Source organism: Talpa occidentalis, unplaced genomic scaffold, assembly GCF_014898055.3.
Source record: "Talpa occidentalis isolate TD23 unplaced genomic scaffold, MPIMG_talOcc4v2.1 talOcc4.2, whole genome shotgun sequence".
NCBI classification, from domain to species: Eukaryota; Metazoa; Chordata; class Mammalia; order Eulipotyphla; family Talpidae; genus Talpa; species Talpa occidentalis.
The window spans coordinates 104,393,018-104,411,220 of NW_023602073.1; the positions used below are offsets into that span (position 1 = coordinate 104,393,018).

At 33.0% G+C, this 18,203-nt stretch overlaps 1 protein-coding gene across 2 annotated transcripts in view; it reads right to left on the bottom strand.

Annotated features, from left to right (window-relative positions):
- The window catches only part of ASCC3 (activating signal cointegrator 1 complex subunit 3), a 257,561-nt gene that overhangs the window by 212,805 nt on the left and 26,553 nt on the right, over window positions 1-18,203 (bottom strand). For both annotated transcript variants that reach the window (XM_037520154.2, XM_054699051.1), the window contains exon 4: window positions 15,554-16,116. In XM_037520154.2, the coding sequence (XP_037376051.1) occupies window positions 15,554-16,116 (563 nt within the window). The remainder of the gene's footprint in view (window positions 1-15,553; window positions 16,117-18,203) is intronic.

Here is an 18,203-nt window from a genome sequence, read left to right on the forward strand (position 1 = left end):
TTCAGAGATTTTCAATTACAAAACTGTACAAAATAATTGATACAAAAAGCTTTTAGATTTGCTCAAATATGGTTCAAGGATATATATATATTTTCCTGTTGAGAAATGTACTGCTTTTTGTATGTAAAGAATTTAATTAACAAAATTCTAACTGTTCTCAGAGAATCCATATCAATAAAACTAGTATTAAAAGTGGGAATTTATGTAAAGTACATGAGACATTAAATATTTTCTTTTTTGCTGATTATTTTGATAACATTATCCACATATAACACCAATGAGAGAAACAAAGTAAATTGTTAATGATTCCTTCCTTTCAATTGTAAATATACCAGTCATTATTTTCTGAACACTTATAGTACACCAGGTACTATGATAAGCACTTTACTGATTCAACCTAATCAAATTCGCCAAACAATATTTTCAAAATGAAGTACTGTATCATCATTTTTTTCTGGACTTACGAGAAAATTAAACATTACAAAATTTAAATAAATTGCCCAACGGTACACAACCAGTAGTAGAGTTGAGATTTGACTGGCCTATATCTGAATTCAAACCTAAAGCATTTTTCATTATACTGTGCTAGTCTCTTTGATATTTTCCAGAAAATTATTTTTTTGATACTGAAACTGACATGTAATTTCACTTAAGAGATACTAAATTTGGTAATATAAACCATACCAGCTGCAGGGGGAAAGGAGTATGATAGCTAAGGGTTTAGGATTTCTTTTAAGAAAAGTGAAGAATATGCTCCAAAATTGACTGTAGTAATGGTTGCACATATTTGCATGCTAAAAAAATCACTGATTTATACATTTTAAATGGGTGAACTATGTAGTGAAATAAGCCAAAAGGAAAAGGAAAAATATTGGATGGTTTCACTGATAGCAGGAATATAGTAGAAACAAATAATATATCAGTGTAAAAAAATAATAACAGTATAAAACACAACAAAGCAAAAACAGACAATTATAAATCAGAGACATCCTGCAGGGGAGGAGGAGGGAGAGGGATCAGAGGGAAGGAGGGAGGAGCACAGGGGACTGAGGTGATGGTGCAGCACGGGTGCACTGGTGAAGGAAACTCTATTGGGACTACACCTGAGGGGGTGGGGGGAAGTAAATATTGTTTAAAAATGAACAATGATGTAAAAAAAAATTAAAAAATTAAAAATATCTAAAAAAAAAATCAGAAAATGCAAAAATCCACACTCCAAACAAACTGTAATAGGAATGTTTTCTGCATACAACAAGAAGTGTCCTTTGTATCCTATGAATTCTCAAAGAATGTATTAATTCTTAAATTAACTCAAATTCTTAAAGCCATTCCTTGGATAAGAAAATTTATCTAGCAGATCTAACTGTAACACAAGTTAACTTTAGCTACTCCAGGTTACTTAATCTAAAATGTTTGTACATAAGTCAGATATTCTGATCAGAACTTTTTAGTTCAAAACATAATTTTAGGATACCATCAGTATATTTGGGAGATAAGTTTTAATGTAACATCTTAGACAGCAATCACAATATAAAAATTATTTCTTAAGAATACTACACCTAAGATCTAGCAAAAGAGGTAAGTGGGCTGTTTGGCTCTGAATAGAAGGGCTTCCATTACTCCAAGATAAAAAAAATCCCCAGAAGAATTCTGAGATCAGCTGCCATCAGATTTAAAATAATCCCAAAATTATGCTTTCCCCAACATTTGCCATTTTCATCTACACTGAGAGCAGGTGCAGTTCTCATTCAAGATTTGCACTACAAACTAATTTGGCACTGACAGTGATTGTTTGTAGAAGTACAGCTGTCTGGATCACTGTTCTATGCACTTACACAACTTCCAGAAGCTATCAAGCTGAAAACAGAGAGAGGAAAAGTTAGCTCTGGTACAGAAGTAGACATCAATTACAGAGTTTAAAAAAGAATGCAGTTCTCAGGCAATGAAAAGACAGGTTTCACGATCTCAACTGTAATTTAAGGATATGATATTTAAAGACATGATGGGTAGAGAGGTAGCATCCTTTACCTGGTAGATGTTGTTATAGCCACTATGACCTATTAAAGTATTCCTTAGTAGATAAAGTAACAGAAGCTTGTAAATAATCTGACATGGAGAACCATACTACAAACATAATGAAAGCTGGTTGAAAGCAAGAGATTCCATGGGCCTCTATACGAACTGTAAATTTGTTCTCAAATTGAGGTATGTAGAGATATGCTGGGGGTTTGTGAAACCACAGAATAAATATCACAATCATGCTTGGATTATGGGTTAATTCAAAGATTTAAAGAAAAAAAACATTATTTCCAAATAAAACACAATTATGGTCAGTTTAACAGGTTAGTAAAAAAAATGTTGAACAAATAAAATGTTAAATCACTAAAATAGACTTTAAAAAATAAAATTTCAATATTTATGAAAGATTCATCAGTTTCATTCTATTTCAATCTATTCAATATTAAAGAACTCATTAAAGTAAAATATAAACCTACCCAGAGTTCCAAAAAAACCTCTTTCAAGAGAGACCAATCAAACCCCCATCAATCAAATATTAACTCAATCTCTGTATTAATCAGCAGCTGACATTTCTCTATCTTGTTTGTCTTCAAATTTTAATCACTAGCCACACAAGGCTATTAATAGTATAAGTAAATACAATGAAACAAAATTCAAGATACAATTTCTCACACACATTAGTCACACTTCAAGCATTAACAGTCACATGTGGCTAGTAGCTACTGTGTTGGAGAACAATGAAAATATTTCAGTCATCACAAAAAAGACAGCATGGTCTATAAGGTATTTTAATTCTACTACAAAATTTTTTCCTGAGATCTAGAATGTTTACACAGATAATTTATGTCTAGTTGTATCATTGACTACCACACTAGATTTTTTTAAAGCTCACAATTTTATATTGGAATTCATTTTCTATGTTATAATTTCTACTGGGTTTGGGAAATGAATAATGATTTTAATGACACATAACCACTATTACACTATCATATAGAATAGATTCACTGCCCTAAAAATGCTGTGTTCCAACAATACATCCTTGTTTCTCTTTCCATCCAAAACCATGGCAACCATTGATCTTTGTTGACTATTTCCAGAGTTTTTCACCTTTTTTAGAATGTCATATATTTGGAATCATATAGCATAGTCCTTTTAGACTGGATCCTTTCACTCAGCATTTATTTAAGGTTTCTTCCAAGTTTTTCTGTGGCTTGAGATGGTTCACATACTTTTATCATAGTATAAGAGTCCATTACATAGATATACCAGTTTGTTTATCCAGTCCCCTAGTGAAGAATATCTTGTTTGTTTCCAAATTTTCAAAATTATTTCTGATCTCTATTTAATTAAATTATGCTCTTTACATGTATTATCACATTCGTAAAATACACAAACAAGTCCTATACAGAAAAATGCTGAAGGAGTACCACTTTCATTTCCTTGTTTTTTTGTCTTTTCCAACTTTATGTAATAACAAACATACATTACTTAATCAGAAAAGGTTTTATTTTTAAATAACACAAACCAGATTCTGATGACCTTTTTTTTTTACTTTTTTTCTAAGTACACAAATCATCATTTACTTAAGTAAAAAGGACTTTTACACATCACCACATTTGGGATGAACACCAGGAACAACAACAACAAAAGAATCCCCTATCATGTAGAAAAATTAGCTGATAACTAATAATACAGAATCACTGATTAAACAATTTAAATTTTATTTCCTCTAGTGAATCTTATTTTGAAATAAAAATTCATTTTTTCAGTCAAACACAATTTAACCACATGGAACTCATGCTGACATACACCATTTTGTAAAAAATTTATCATTGAATAAATTATTTTAGCAATTTTAATAATATTCTATAACAGCAATAAAATGTTTTCACAATTTAATCATTTGGGGTAAGAAAATTCTTCAGCCTATAATTTAACTGTAAATAGTTACGAGGGATGAAGAGGCAATAAATAAAGGGTATCCATTATATTCTTTCCAAGTAAAAGAAACATGACATTTTGAACTAAACTAGTCAGGAAAGAAAGAGCAGATCACACATAGAAATTAAAAGCCCAGATTTTAAAAATTAGAATAAGTGGATGAGGAATTATTTTTCAAGTAAGTCTATTTCTTTATATATTAAAAGAAAATGAACATTTTCTATAGAAAGCAATACTTGTACCTCCTCATATACATTTTAATATTTGTATTAAATAATATTTGTATTTAACATTATTTACTATATTCATGGTAGAGCATAAGCAGTAATGTTTAGCTTCCTTCCTTACTGGCACAGACAATAAAAATAATAGTATTTATCAGGGAATCTTTCTATTTGGGGAATTTGAAAGTTACTAAACTTCTACACAGAAATTCAATCCCCAAGAATATTATCACACATCACTTTTTCGAGGTATTAGTTAATATATAAAAAGCACAAGCAACTAAACTAGGAGATCTAGTATTCACACAGAAGTAGAGAAAGGGATGAAAGTAGAAAAATAAAACAAAATATAAATATGGCTTAAAAACAATATGAATAAAAATAAGTCTCTGGTTTAGGTTCTTTTTTTCAGGATCATCAAAATAATTGTAAAAGCTATAGTTGAGTTATTATTAAAACAACAACATTTCTCATTACCTTAAACATACTTAAGATTTCAACAGTAATTTCCTAAGTAAAAAGAATACGTAAGTGCTCACTGGTCACTGATTGTTAAGAGTATTACTGGCACATACATTGTACTGAATTTAGTTATTCTACTATTTATAAGTTTTAGAATGTTTTTAAAGAATAACAGTTTGTCACAATAAAAGATATGATTCTATAAAAATAGTAACTTTTCTTAAAAAAACCACTAAAATATATTTTACTTTCAAATTTCTTAGAAAAAAATAAAGCTTTGCCTTTCAAGCTTTAAATGGAAAAGGAAGAATGTGTCTGAAAAAATAAGCATTAGAAATTAAGATGAAGGGCCTCCCCGGTTGCGCAGCAGTTGAGCGCTGGGCTGCGAAGCTGCCAACAGCCTCTGCAGCGCTGGTTCGATCCCCGGCCACCGGCAAGGGTCCCACATGGCGCGCAGACCTCTCCTGCTGCCTGCTGCTCCCCTCAGCAGTGTACTTCGTCAGTCTGCCTGCTCTGCTCCCCGCTCTGGCTCTGGTGATTTCTCTCACCCCCCCCCCAATGCTTCTGACTGTACCCAGTGCTTGTATAAATAAGTAAATAAATCTTAAAAAAAAAAGAAAAGAAATTAAGATGCAGGAAAAAAAGATTGCAAAAATTAATACTTGAATGCACTTCTGGTAAAACAGAAAAAGAGAAAAAACTTTAAAGGACACCTCAAATTTAAAAACAAGACAAATATCTCCCTGGACCAGAAAGTGAACGAAAAAGGGCCTCCCCGGTGGCGCAGCGGTTGAGCGCTGGGTTGTGAAGCTGCCCGCAGCCTCTGCGGCGCCGGTTCGATCCCCGGCTGCTCCCCGGCCACCGGAGGAGGGTCCCACATGGCGCGCAGACCTCTCCTGCAGCCTGCTGCTCCCCTCAGCAGTGTACTTCGTCAGTCTGCCTGCTCTGCTCCCCGCTCTGGCTCTGGTAGGTTCTCTCACCCTCCCGCGCTTCTGACTGTACCCAGTGCATATATAAAAAACAAAACAAAACAAACAAACAAACAAATAAATAAATAAAACATGCCAAAAAAAAAAAAAAAAGGAAAAAAAGTGAACGAAAAAATAGCAAGGCACTGCAGAGGACTAAAGTGACAGGTAGGCTCCAGTTCTGGACAGTAAGGCCAGGAGTTTGGATCCTACGGTATAACCTAGATGCTAACTATTCCATACAATATGGGAACTCACAACAGGCTCAGCTGAAGCAGGATGTGAGAAACGGGCTGAAAGGAACTATTAAAATGAAACTTGGGGTTAGAGATACTTCAGGAATCTAAGATAGGCAGACCGTAGAGGGGAGAAGCTCAAATCAACATGAGCATAACTGGAAATAACTAGAAGGCTTGTCCAAAGTGCTTGTATATCTAAATATTGGAAAACTGACTGGTATCTTATTTATTAAAACTAATACATACAATATGAATGAAAGCTAAAACATGAAAAAAGTAAAGAGCAACAAAGTCAAAATCTGGTTCTCTGGGGCAAAGTGGGGGAAGAACAGTCCTCTAACAAAAATGAGGGTGGGGAGAAGGCAGAGAAAGAAAGGGGCAACATAACTATAGGCTAGTGTAAATAAATTTTTTAATAATTGGGCATTATGAATAACTTTATAGTGAAAAGTTTGAGTACTCAGATCAAGCAGCCAATTACACAGGAAAATATAATTGTCAAACCTGATTTAAGAAGAAACAGAAAATCTGAATGAAAATTTGTACTAGTAATTAAAATCTGCCCTCCAAAAAGATACCAGGCCACACAGTTTAGTATCAAACTTTCACAACGAGATAACTAACCTCTTTTTTATATACTTCTTGGAAAACAGGGGGAAAAGTTTCAGAGATTTATTTCATGAAGCTACGGTACAGAGTAACTTTAGGTATTAAAATGGGTTAATTTAAAATTCCCTACTCACAATGGGATTCTAAATATAGTAGGAGGATCAAAGACATAATGCATCAATGCCTATCCAAAAAAAAACCTCAAGAAAAAGAGGAGGCATTCTAAATAGCATAAATTAAACTGAAGAAAATACATGTAATTAATTTAATTACTGAGACTGCATTTTATAAATCAAGAGTTATATCTACACTTCTATATTTAGCAAATGGCATACATTATACACTATAGTAAGCATACTATGCAAAGAAAAACTACATTCAGCTTGGGGAATTTGTATGTTTCAGATAATAAGCAATTTTAGATTTTCAGGTGAAATGAAAAAGATGTAAATACAGAAAACTAACAATAATAAAGTATAAGAAAAGAAAATGTTAAAAGCTAACTGAAAAAATAGTTTCGAACAGTCCACATGGAACTGAGTATTAATCACATAAAATAGAGATGTTATTTATAATGTATTAATTATTCTTAGCCTGGTTTATAGCATAAAAATGATTAACTATATGTTCTAAAATAAAATCTTAAATAACATAGGAAAATAACTGAAAATTAGGACACAATTTTTTTAGCATTTATTTTTCTCTCAAGAAAAATGTGCTATGCATATTATTGTTGCATTTCAGAGAATTAGATAAATTATACTTTTAGAATAACTAATGTTCATTATCTACAGGCACTTAATCTAACACAACAATTTAACAAAGCTAAACCCAAGGTGACTTACAAGTTAATTAAACTACTTGGAATGTGAACACTATTTATTCCCCACATAATATAATTAATTAGATGTGTAGTAAGGTGAAAGCTAAGAACCACTGTATATTAAAAAAGTTTACATTATCAGGTACTTAACAAATAGACATCTTCCTCGATTCTTAGAAAATGTTCTGATTTTAATTGACTTACAGAAAACAAGTTCAGTCATCATAGTATATATGTGCACATGCATATAGAGCTGAACAAATTTAATGTATTAAACTTCAAATATTTAAATGAATACTTAATAGCAATTTCTATACTAATAATCACACCTTTTGTATACCAAATCTAAGAACATCTGACATTCAGAAGAGAATTAAATGAAGAGTGTTAAAGAGAAGAGGATAAGACAAAGTATAAAAGTTGGCAAAATGTCTTCCCTCCTTGAGCAACCATTCCAATGAAGAAGATAATAGTTTGGAATCTATTACTGCAACAAATAGGAAATAGCCAAGTATTTTTACATCCTCCTTGTGAATTTCAATTAATATATTAATAATATCTTCCTCCCATATCTATAAAAAAGATGATATATGACCTTAAAACCTATTGGGATACAAAAATATCTCCCAAGTCATCTAAATTCAACACTATAAATTCCAGCAGTCATTCAGCTTATATGTCTGCATCTTCAATAAAAGATCTCATTATTTGCCAAAAAAGTTCATTATATTTAAAGGAATGCAAAAATTAAAAAAGTTTGCCTGAGCTATGTCATCATGACCTTCTACCCTTATGTCCTAATTATACTGTTGGACCAACTGTCTTACACATGCAGTCCTTCAAATATTATTCTCATTCTTATATCCCACCAATGTTTTCTTTAAAAAAGATAACCAAGTACAATTTTTTAAGCGTTCATCATCAGGCATTATTCTACCTCCTTCACTGACTTGATTACCACCCACTATATACCTTCTGAGGGATTAATAGCTCCTTTAAAATGTGGCAGCCACAAGCAGCCTGAACAACACAAAATGAACTGAATCATCATCATCCATGTATACAGCACTGTACTTTTTTAACGATAAAATTTCATTGCTTTCTAGCTATGTAACTATTTACACTGGCCAATACATATGGAATACTTCCCACCACTAGGGCATAATTCTAAGTTCTTCAAAAGGTACTTATATTCAAAGCTAAACGATAGGCTAAGTCTATCACTTTCTCCACATAACAAGAAAACTGCTGCTCAGAGAGCTAATTTGGCAAAAGTCAAAGAGTTTATGAGCAATAGAGCTAGGATGTATACATGTGTCCAACTTTACAGTCCATGTTCTTAACTATTTCAATTTGGAGTTCCCATGGTTGGTGCAAATTGAATTTATTTTTTACAAATACTGCTATTAAATCAGAACTTTCCATCTGGAATTAACAGTATTTTAGTTACAAGTATGTGAACTTATACCTATATTATCATTCTATATATCTATATATCTATATTATCATTCTGTCATTCTAACAGTGTGAGTTAAAGATGATGACAAAAGAAACATACGACCAGAATAAATAAAAAAATATGGCCAGTGCTTTCTCAATGACAAAAGAAACATACAAGAATAAATACAAGATATGGCTAGTGGTTTCTGAATACAGACTATAAAATTTAAGAGTCCTGTTACAACAGGTGATGTATTTCAAATATCTCAACACTTTATAAATGTTACATTCAGCCTGAAGTAGAACGAACAATTCTTTAGTCTTCCTCATAAAGACTCATTTCACCACTTATAAAGTAAAAATGGGATGAATTACCTAAAGGGTAGACAATGTGAAAGTAACAAGAACCTTGGAAGAAAATGGTTAAACCCCTTTAAAGTATGCAATAAAGTATGCAATATATACCCACAAATTAAACAAAAAGAAAAGATACATCTAATCCAAATAACATTCTACCCAGAATCAGAGAGACTAAAAATAAGAGTTTCCAAAAAAAGATGGGAGGTTCAATTATGTCTCAGGAATTGCCTTTCTCATAGTATCATCAAGCTAATAAACTAAGAAGATAAATGCAATACTCTGCAGTCATTAAAATTGTTATAGAATACTATCACGAAAATAAGCATAGAAATGTTAACAAAAGAGGAGGTTCAAAATTACATATATATACTGAATTGCCTATTTTAAAGGTATATTAAAAAATATAAGCATTAAAATATGTATAATAACTACAGCTATATAGTAAGGAGGTTATAGATGACTTAGTTCCTATATTGAATGTATAAAGGTAGTCTAAATATTCTACACTTATGTATTTTTTAAAATTAGAAAAAATAAAAGATGTATTAAAATGGGTGGCATTAAAAATTGTAATGGGGGCCTCCCCTGGTGGCGCAGCGGTTGAGCGCTGGGTTGCGAGGCTGCCCGCAGCCTCTGCAGCACCAGTTCGATCACTGGCCACCGGCGAGGGTCCCACCAAAAAAAAAAAAAAAAAAAAAAAAAAAAAAAAAAAAAATTGTAATGATATAAAAAACTGAAATTTCCATCACAATCCTGAAAAAAAGGGAAAAAGTTAATGAGGTTCTAATAAAATACTATGGTTACACTGTTGTCATAAACAAAAAATAAGAGGGACATGAGAGAAAATATGCAAGCAAAAACAAAATAAAAATAAATGCACTGCTACATGTTTTTAAAACCAATAATAACAGTGTCTGTAAGGTTAAATATCTAAATATCTATGTATATAAAAATGGGAGAAATACCAAAAAGAGTCCTGTTATCAATATCTGAAGCAAGGATATGTAAAACCAGGATATGTTCTTCCCTTGGGGAAGAAAGGAAAAGCAATCCATTCTCACTTTGCCTGAATCTCCTACAGAGAATGTTAGCTAAAAATAGGAAAGATCAGAATAAATAACCACAAGTATTGAATGTTACCTATGGTAAGGGAAAAAGTAGTAAGGAATGACCTGGTCTCTTCAAATAAATTTAGATATTCAGACCCTGATGCATCCTATCCCAAAGTTCACTTAGACTTATCTCAGAATAACCACAATCTATGACAAATAATGACAGAAAACAAAGTGCCAGCTGAAGGCAAAATTCCCTAATTAAAAAGAAGAACTAAAAATGCTCGATTGTGAAACTACTTAACTATAAACTTAATATTAACAAATGGCAATGCAACAGAAAAGGACCACAATTCCCCAAGAAAAATCATGACAAAATTGTCATAATTCCTATTCCTGTGAGATTATCTTAGATGGCAAAGCATCTGAAAGTTTGGTATCGTTGAAGATAAGAGGATGATGAGTATTGTAAATGTCAGTACATTCTATATGTTAGCTTTATGGGGCACTGGACAACTGTATTGAAATTGTGTTGATAATGGACTAATAATGACAGAAAAACTGAGGAGAGTTTGCACTTAAAAAAATTATGAGAAATGGACCTCCCCTGGTGGCGCAGGCAGTTGAGTGCAATGCTGTGAAGCTGTCCACAGCCTCTGCAGCACCAGTTCGATCCTGGTCAGCCAGGGAGATTCCCACATGGCATGGCAGACCTCTCTTGTCATGCCCGCTGCTCCGCCCGCTGCTCCCCTCAGCAGTGTATTTGGGTCAATCTGCCTGTTCTGCTCCTCGCTCTATCTCTGGTAAATCCTCTCACCCCCCCGCACATCTGGCCTGTACCCCAGTTCTTGTATGCATGAATAAATAAATCTTTAAAAAAAATTAAGAGAAAATATAGTCACAAGTCTAAAATAAAGCTATGTAAATGAGATATCTAAGACTTTGTAAACAGGACTAAATGGAAGACAAAATGAGTATCATCAGATCAGCCACAGAAGTTAGAAGAAAGCAACTCAAGAATAGAATAGGGTGCCTTTTGGAAAAAAAGAATTCTCCATTAGACTAAGTGGACCTCATTATATGGGTATCACTATTTGGACAGAATGTTAGACACACAAATACATAGGGTGGGCAAATTCTATGATTCTAAACATTCTCTAAGTTATAAAGTTTAATTTTACCAAAGGCAGCACTCTATTCAGACTTGAAGGCAGGAAAAGGGCTGTTTCTGATTATTTGGTAGAAGTCCATAGAAAGAGCAACATGTATTTGATCATCATAGCTGAAAGGTCACTTTTTTAATTCCAACCTGGCTGATGTTGGTGTTGTTGTTCAGCAACACTAACACTACCAAAAAAATGTACAACATCTAAGAGGAGAACCTTTTCACAAAGCCTTAATGTTAATCATTCAATGCAACAATATTTTAAATATTCTATTCTGGGTATGAAAAATCACTATAATCTCCTAACCAAACTGTAGTATATACATTAAATCAGTGGTTCTTAAAATATGGTCTGAACTCTCCAAGATACTTTCAAAAAGTCCATAAGGTCAAAATTATTTTCACAAAAATACTAAAATATTATTTGCCTCTTTCATTCTCATCTTTTGACATGTAAAAAGTGAGAGGCTGAATGATGTGTAGTATCACATGAAATCAGCACATATGAAAATAGAGCTGTCTTCTACTAAATTAGAAATTGAAATGATTTGAGAAAATGTAATACAAAGCCACTCTCATAAAAGCTCTTTTCACAAATATGTTAACCATAATAACATAATTCACTTATTATTAGCATTAATGTAATAGATTTACTTACATGACTGTAATATTTAGTGTGGTTAAAATGTCTCATAAACACTAATTAATTTACTATATTAAAATTGTTTTAATTTCTAATACAATATAAATCAATAAAACATTAGTAACCAACATAAAGAAAAGCCCTCTGTGCTCCCCACTAATTTCTAAGAGTGTAAAGGATTTCTGAGAACAAAATGTTTCAGAACCACACTATTGTCATGTTAATTACATAAAAATTTCAAAGGATACTGGACTCATTCACAGTAAAATACATTAAAAAAATACTCTTTTCTGAGAAGAAAATCTTAACCAAATTACTCATGGAGCAGGTTTAGGTTCAGAGGTGAACTTGCATGGGTCAAATAACAATATCTGCACAGAGCCAAGAGAGAATGCTAACAGCAAATATCAAATCATAAATGCTATAAAGAATGAGCCCCATCTACACAAAAACAAACGACAACCATATCAATGCAACTCACAATTCATTTTTTCTAAGAACTGATTACACATTAACTACACAGCAATAATTATACCGGCATTAAAATTCTGCAAATAACATGCACTACTGATATTATACCAAGAGATATGCATAATTCAATACATCTCCAGTATATTACTAATATTCTCATTAATTCCTTTTCTATTTTACCAAATAATATTAAAATCAAAACTGACTTCAAAAAACTGAATTCAAAGGGTTTTCTTTAGAATAGTGAGAGTTAAGGAAGCAAAACAGAATAGCCAAAATAATAATTCTCTGAATTGAGATCTAGTCTTTATTAATTATTTGAAATATCTATTATATGACATACTTAAAAATTATTTACTGATCTATAAGGTATAAAACTAATAAAATGTGATATGTACAAATATGTGAAGCTCATTAATGTGGAAGGCAGTCACTAAAATTTGAGAGCCTACACTTTATGAAACATTATGTTAAGTACTTCGTATATATTATATTATGAAGCCTCACAGCAACACTGTGAAGCAAACATTTTGCCAATTAGGGAACAGAGCTTCATAAGTGCATAGTATCTTGCCCATTGGCAACAACAGGTTAAAGTAAACAGGAACAAATTTTGACCTGTTTTCTGGCTTTACAAGAAAAGACACTCCTACAAACAGCCTTGTCAGTTAAAGCCCTGAAAGGCTGATGGCCTGCTGGATAGAGGACTTAAGCTAAGGGGAAAAAATGTCCCAGAATTCCTACCACTGTCTGACTTTGTGATGTCAAGAAACAACTGAGTTTCAAGTACTTTTCACCTTTATGCAGAAGACTCCACCTCTACACCCTACTGGACTATGAAGAAACAAAGTACAGCTTTGCACAGAATAGGCACTCAAAACATGATAGTGTTGCTATTACTGATACTGTTATTTTCTAGGGAGAACATTTCTGTTGAAAGTTCATTAACTAAATGATCCCAATAGTATGAAATTTATTGCTACCATTCTAGTTATGAAGCACTGACATGAGGGAGATGTCTGTATCAATAATGGATGGGTCTTGATTAATAAAATAGCATTGGAATGTTCAAATCTTACTTTTGGTTCAACCATACTAAATTTATTTATTTTAAGTTTAAATACCTTTAAAGGAAAATAAATCTCACAAATATAAAAACTCCTGAAAATTCTCTAGCCCGATCAAATTCTAAGGCTTAATTATAATGACTATATCCTTCATAGAAGAATTATTAGGAGTCAGAGGCTCAAACAAGAAAAGCCCTTAAAAGACAGTAATTTAGAAGTACAAAGCAGGAAAGGAAAAGATAGTAACTTAAGAAACTTAAGTGTGCAGGGCACTTTTATTATTTCAACACCCACACAAGAACATAGAAAAACTTTAAATGTAACTAATTTCCTACAGAAATATTAAGACTCATTTTTATTAGTATTCTCATGGTTTTATCTCTTCTCTTAATTTCACTCAGTCAGTTCTTTATTTGGAACTCTCTAAAAGGAAAGAGATTGTTTCTAAAGAAATCTTGAATTAGAAGTAAATATCAATGATTACTCAATATATTTGAAATGCTTGAGGTTTCAAAGCACCAGGTATGGGTAAATGTACAGAACTACTTCCTAGCAAAGAAAGTAGTCACAGTAAAGTCAGAATATATGAATTTAAATCCTGGATCTACTATTTATTCTGTAACTGTGGGCAAATTTCCTAATGTCTTTGTAAAATACCTCCAGTGACCAAAACTCAGTATAGCCAACAAAAATTTCCTTAAAGTACCAAAAATGAGAAAACATTTTTGAATATTTTTTTTTTTGAGATTTTGAAGCTTGAAAATAACATCTACTTAGTTACAAGGGTAAAATGTATTTTTACTAGGTTTTTTTATATTTGGTTTAGTAGACATTTTTTTTTTTTAAATCACATATGGAAGAAGAAAAGTGTCCCAGACACTTTTCAGTGTTCAGGGTTTTTAATGGATTTTTAATGTAATAATAGGGATCTCAAAGCATTTTAAAAGGATTAAATAAAGTGATACACATAAAAGATTTAAAACAATGCCATATTCATACAGGGCACTCAAACGCAACCATTAGCATTCTTACTATTGTCACTAGGATTACTTTTCTCCACATTTCAAACTAAAACCTCTCTTGTTAATTTTATTTTAAGACTTGGCTCAAGATTAAAGCTCCACTATGAATACATTTTTCTACCATAGTAACTCCTCTACAGCACTATTAAATGATTTTTTAGTGCCTCCATTTCTCTGTATATATTTAAATACCTGCGAAATTTGGGTATATTTACTTATTGACATGTCTCCTCCTATTAAACATTAATTCCCTGACAGCAAGGTTGCTATAATTACTCATTCTTTTATGACCAGTAACTAGACTGCACTTCATATATGTAACTATGCAATAAATATATGATGAATGGAATGATGCTTAAATTCAGTTTGACCTTACAAAGGCCAAATGATTATGGCACATTATGAAAAAATCTTGAGAACTAAAAAACATTCTCTGTTCAAAAATAAGATTCTACTACATACTTAAAACTGTGGCAAGGAACTAAGAAATAGAAACTTCACTCTACATATTAAAAAGTAAAAAGAACAGTTTTATGGCTAACTCAGAAAATAAATTTTCCATTAGTTCCATATTTATAAATTTCAGCTTACTAATTTCATAATAGGGAAACTGCTATGTATTCAATGATAATAAGCACATATTCGTAAAATATTTCTATTATTTTCAAGTCTACTATATTTTCATCAAAGAAACTTTAGAAATATAAAATGCTGTATAAATGTTATTAGAGTAACCAAAATGTCATTCAAACATATACACTTTTTGGGGAAACAGATCTACTAATTATTAACATGTAACAACATATTTAACCAGGACTGTTCCACTAACCAGGAGAAGAAGACACCCTAATTATTGCCCTCTGTCTCTTCTACTAGTCAATTACACTCAATCCTCCTGTAACTACCTAATGGAAAAGTATATAAGCCTTCTATTTGACTACTATTGCACAATATTAAATTAATACTTTCTTTGCCAAAGATTCATGTTTTAAAAGGCTAATTTATTACTACAGTTCACAATATAAAATTTCAGTAACTTCGACAATACCTCATTCTGAAGTTCATCACCACTTTTAACAGAAGCAAGCATATCATATAAAGTACAGCAAAGATCTTCTATTCTTGTTGCTTCAGCCATTTCATTTAACGCTGCATTTAAGTACTTTTCAACTTCACTCCACAAAAAGGAGTCATTTGTTCTTTCCACAGGCTTAAGATCTGGGGTAGAATGCTCCTGAAAATGTTCACTCAGAAACTTCTTGTAATCTAGGCTGATAGTTTTCTGGGATTCACCATTTATTGGCAGTTCATCAAAGTGGTCCAAATCATGCATGTCAAATGAAAATACTAAGTTTTTACCAAAGAAAACTCTCTCACCACCATATTCTTCTTCAGTCATCTGGACAAGAGCAGTAATACTGTCTTGATGAAAACGAGAAGTAATTCTATTAGTAGCATTACAAGCAGCAGTGGCAGATGATGAAGGAAAAGGACCAAACATCTGTTTGATAGCCTTTGTCTCCTTGTGGCCAACACAGTCCGTCAAGTGAAATGTCTTGAAGAGAAATGCAGCTGCACTTTCGATTGCTTCTATCCCATTATCCATTCCAACTATTCAAAGACAAAAAGCAAAACAAAAAAAACCAAAACAAAAACAAAAACCAACAAAACATGTTAGCTCAGCTGAATCATGGTTTAAATCACTGTTAAAAAAATAAAAAACAAAAAACTACTAACATTCTTTTGAATAATCCAAGAGTGAAAACATACTATTAATAATAACCAATTTAGGAACAGAAGAATTCCTTTAACCTCATCCTCAAATTTCCAAAGAATTTATTAAAAAATAAACCATTATCAGCATTTTTCTATATATAAATATAGAAACTACCAAATAACACTTTCTCTTTCTAAATATAACTAGAGGGATTAGTTAAAACTTAATTAAAACCAAACTTTAAAAGGGCCTCCCCGGTGGCGCAGCAGTTGAGCACTGGGTTGCGAAGCTGCCCGCAGCCTCTGCAGCGCCGGTTCGATCCCCGGCTGCTCCAGGCCACCGAAGGAGGGACCCACATGGCGCGCAGACCTCTCCTGCCGCCCGCTGCTCCCCTCAGCAGTGTACTTCGGTCCTTCTGCCTGTTCTGCTCCCCGCTCTGGCTCTGGTGAATTCTCTCACCCTCCCGTGCTTCTGACTGTGCCCAGTGCTTGCTAAAAATAAATAAATAAAAATAAATCTTTAAAAAAAAAAAATTATGAAGAAAAAAAAAAAAACAAACTTTAAAAACTAACTCTATGAGCTAGTCCAATAAGCCAAAATAATGTGTAAACAATACCTAAGGGCCTCCCTGGTAGCGGAAGGGGTTAAGCACCACACTATGAAGCAATCCGCAGCCTCTGCAGCATGAGTTCAATCCCCGGACAGCCAGGAAGCAACCCACATGGCAAGGCAGACCTCTCCTGTCTCGCCCACTGCTCCTCTTAGCAGTGTATTTCAGTCAGTCTGCCTGTTCTGTTTCCCACTCTGTCTCTGGTGAATCCTTCCCTCCCCCCACCCCCATATCTCTGGCCTGTGCCCCAGCTCTTGTATGCATAAATAAATAAAATCTTTAAAAAAAATACCTAAGTTACAGATTTTTGGAGCCCTAAAACAACTGGAGAGTTAACTTTCTTTCCAATTTGTACTGTAAGTCTGAGATGGTAAAAAGTAGATTTAAATAGTTTTCATTTACGAACACTGACTACCATCAAGGATGGACATAAGCATAATTTTTTAAAGTCAATTTAGTCATGCTATAAGATATTTAAAAACCCTGAAGTTTGAAAGAAGTCAGAAATAAATTCCTTACGAAGTAAGAGGAAGAAAATTACCCACCCCTCATTATGCCATTAAGGCATTAATGGCTCATAACTGATATTTTCGCTAATAAAATATGAAAATAACCTGCGTTTTTGTCAGAGAATTCAAATAGTACCTAAGAGTAGAAAAAAAGGATTTCAGTCTCAGAGGGCTCCAAACATCAATGTGACTTACCTAAAGTAATGCTGGTAAAGTTAATAATATAATTAACACAGTATCTTCCTGAAATCATGGTTCCAATCATATCATTGATCACAAATCTTAAAGCATCTTATGTTAGCTTTGTAATTCAATCAAAACTCCTCATCCTTCTTTCCAGTTGCACTGCCTATTATATGTTTCCTGCACCAGCCAACAAGAATTTTTTAACATGTGAAAACCAGGTCCTGTCTTATTCTGTACCTATTTCCATGCCTTTATTTAACCTTATCCAAGACCTCCGATTATTCAAATTTTACCCATGTTTTAGAATCTAGTTCAGTTGCCTCTTTCAAGGTGGGTACATAATCGTAGTCCCTTCTCTGGGCCTAGTCCAAAATAGGTGCCTCAACAGAGATGTGTTAAATTACACTGAACCTAGATCCCAATGATAACTGACTAGTAATTTTACACTATACCATATTACCTCAGCAATTTTTTTTTTAAAGTGTTTCTTTTTTCCTTTTTTGATTTTTTTTTTAAAGATTTATTTTTATTTATTTATACAAGCACTGGGTACAGTCAGAAGCGCTGGAGGGTGAGAGAATTCACCAGAGCCAGAGCGGGGAGCAGAGCAGGCAGAAGGACCGCAGTACACTGCTGAGGGGAGCAGCGGGCGGCAGGAGAGGTCTGCGCGCCATGT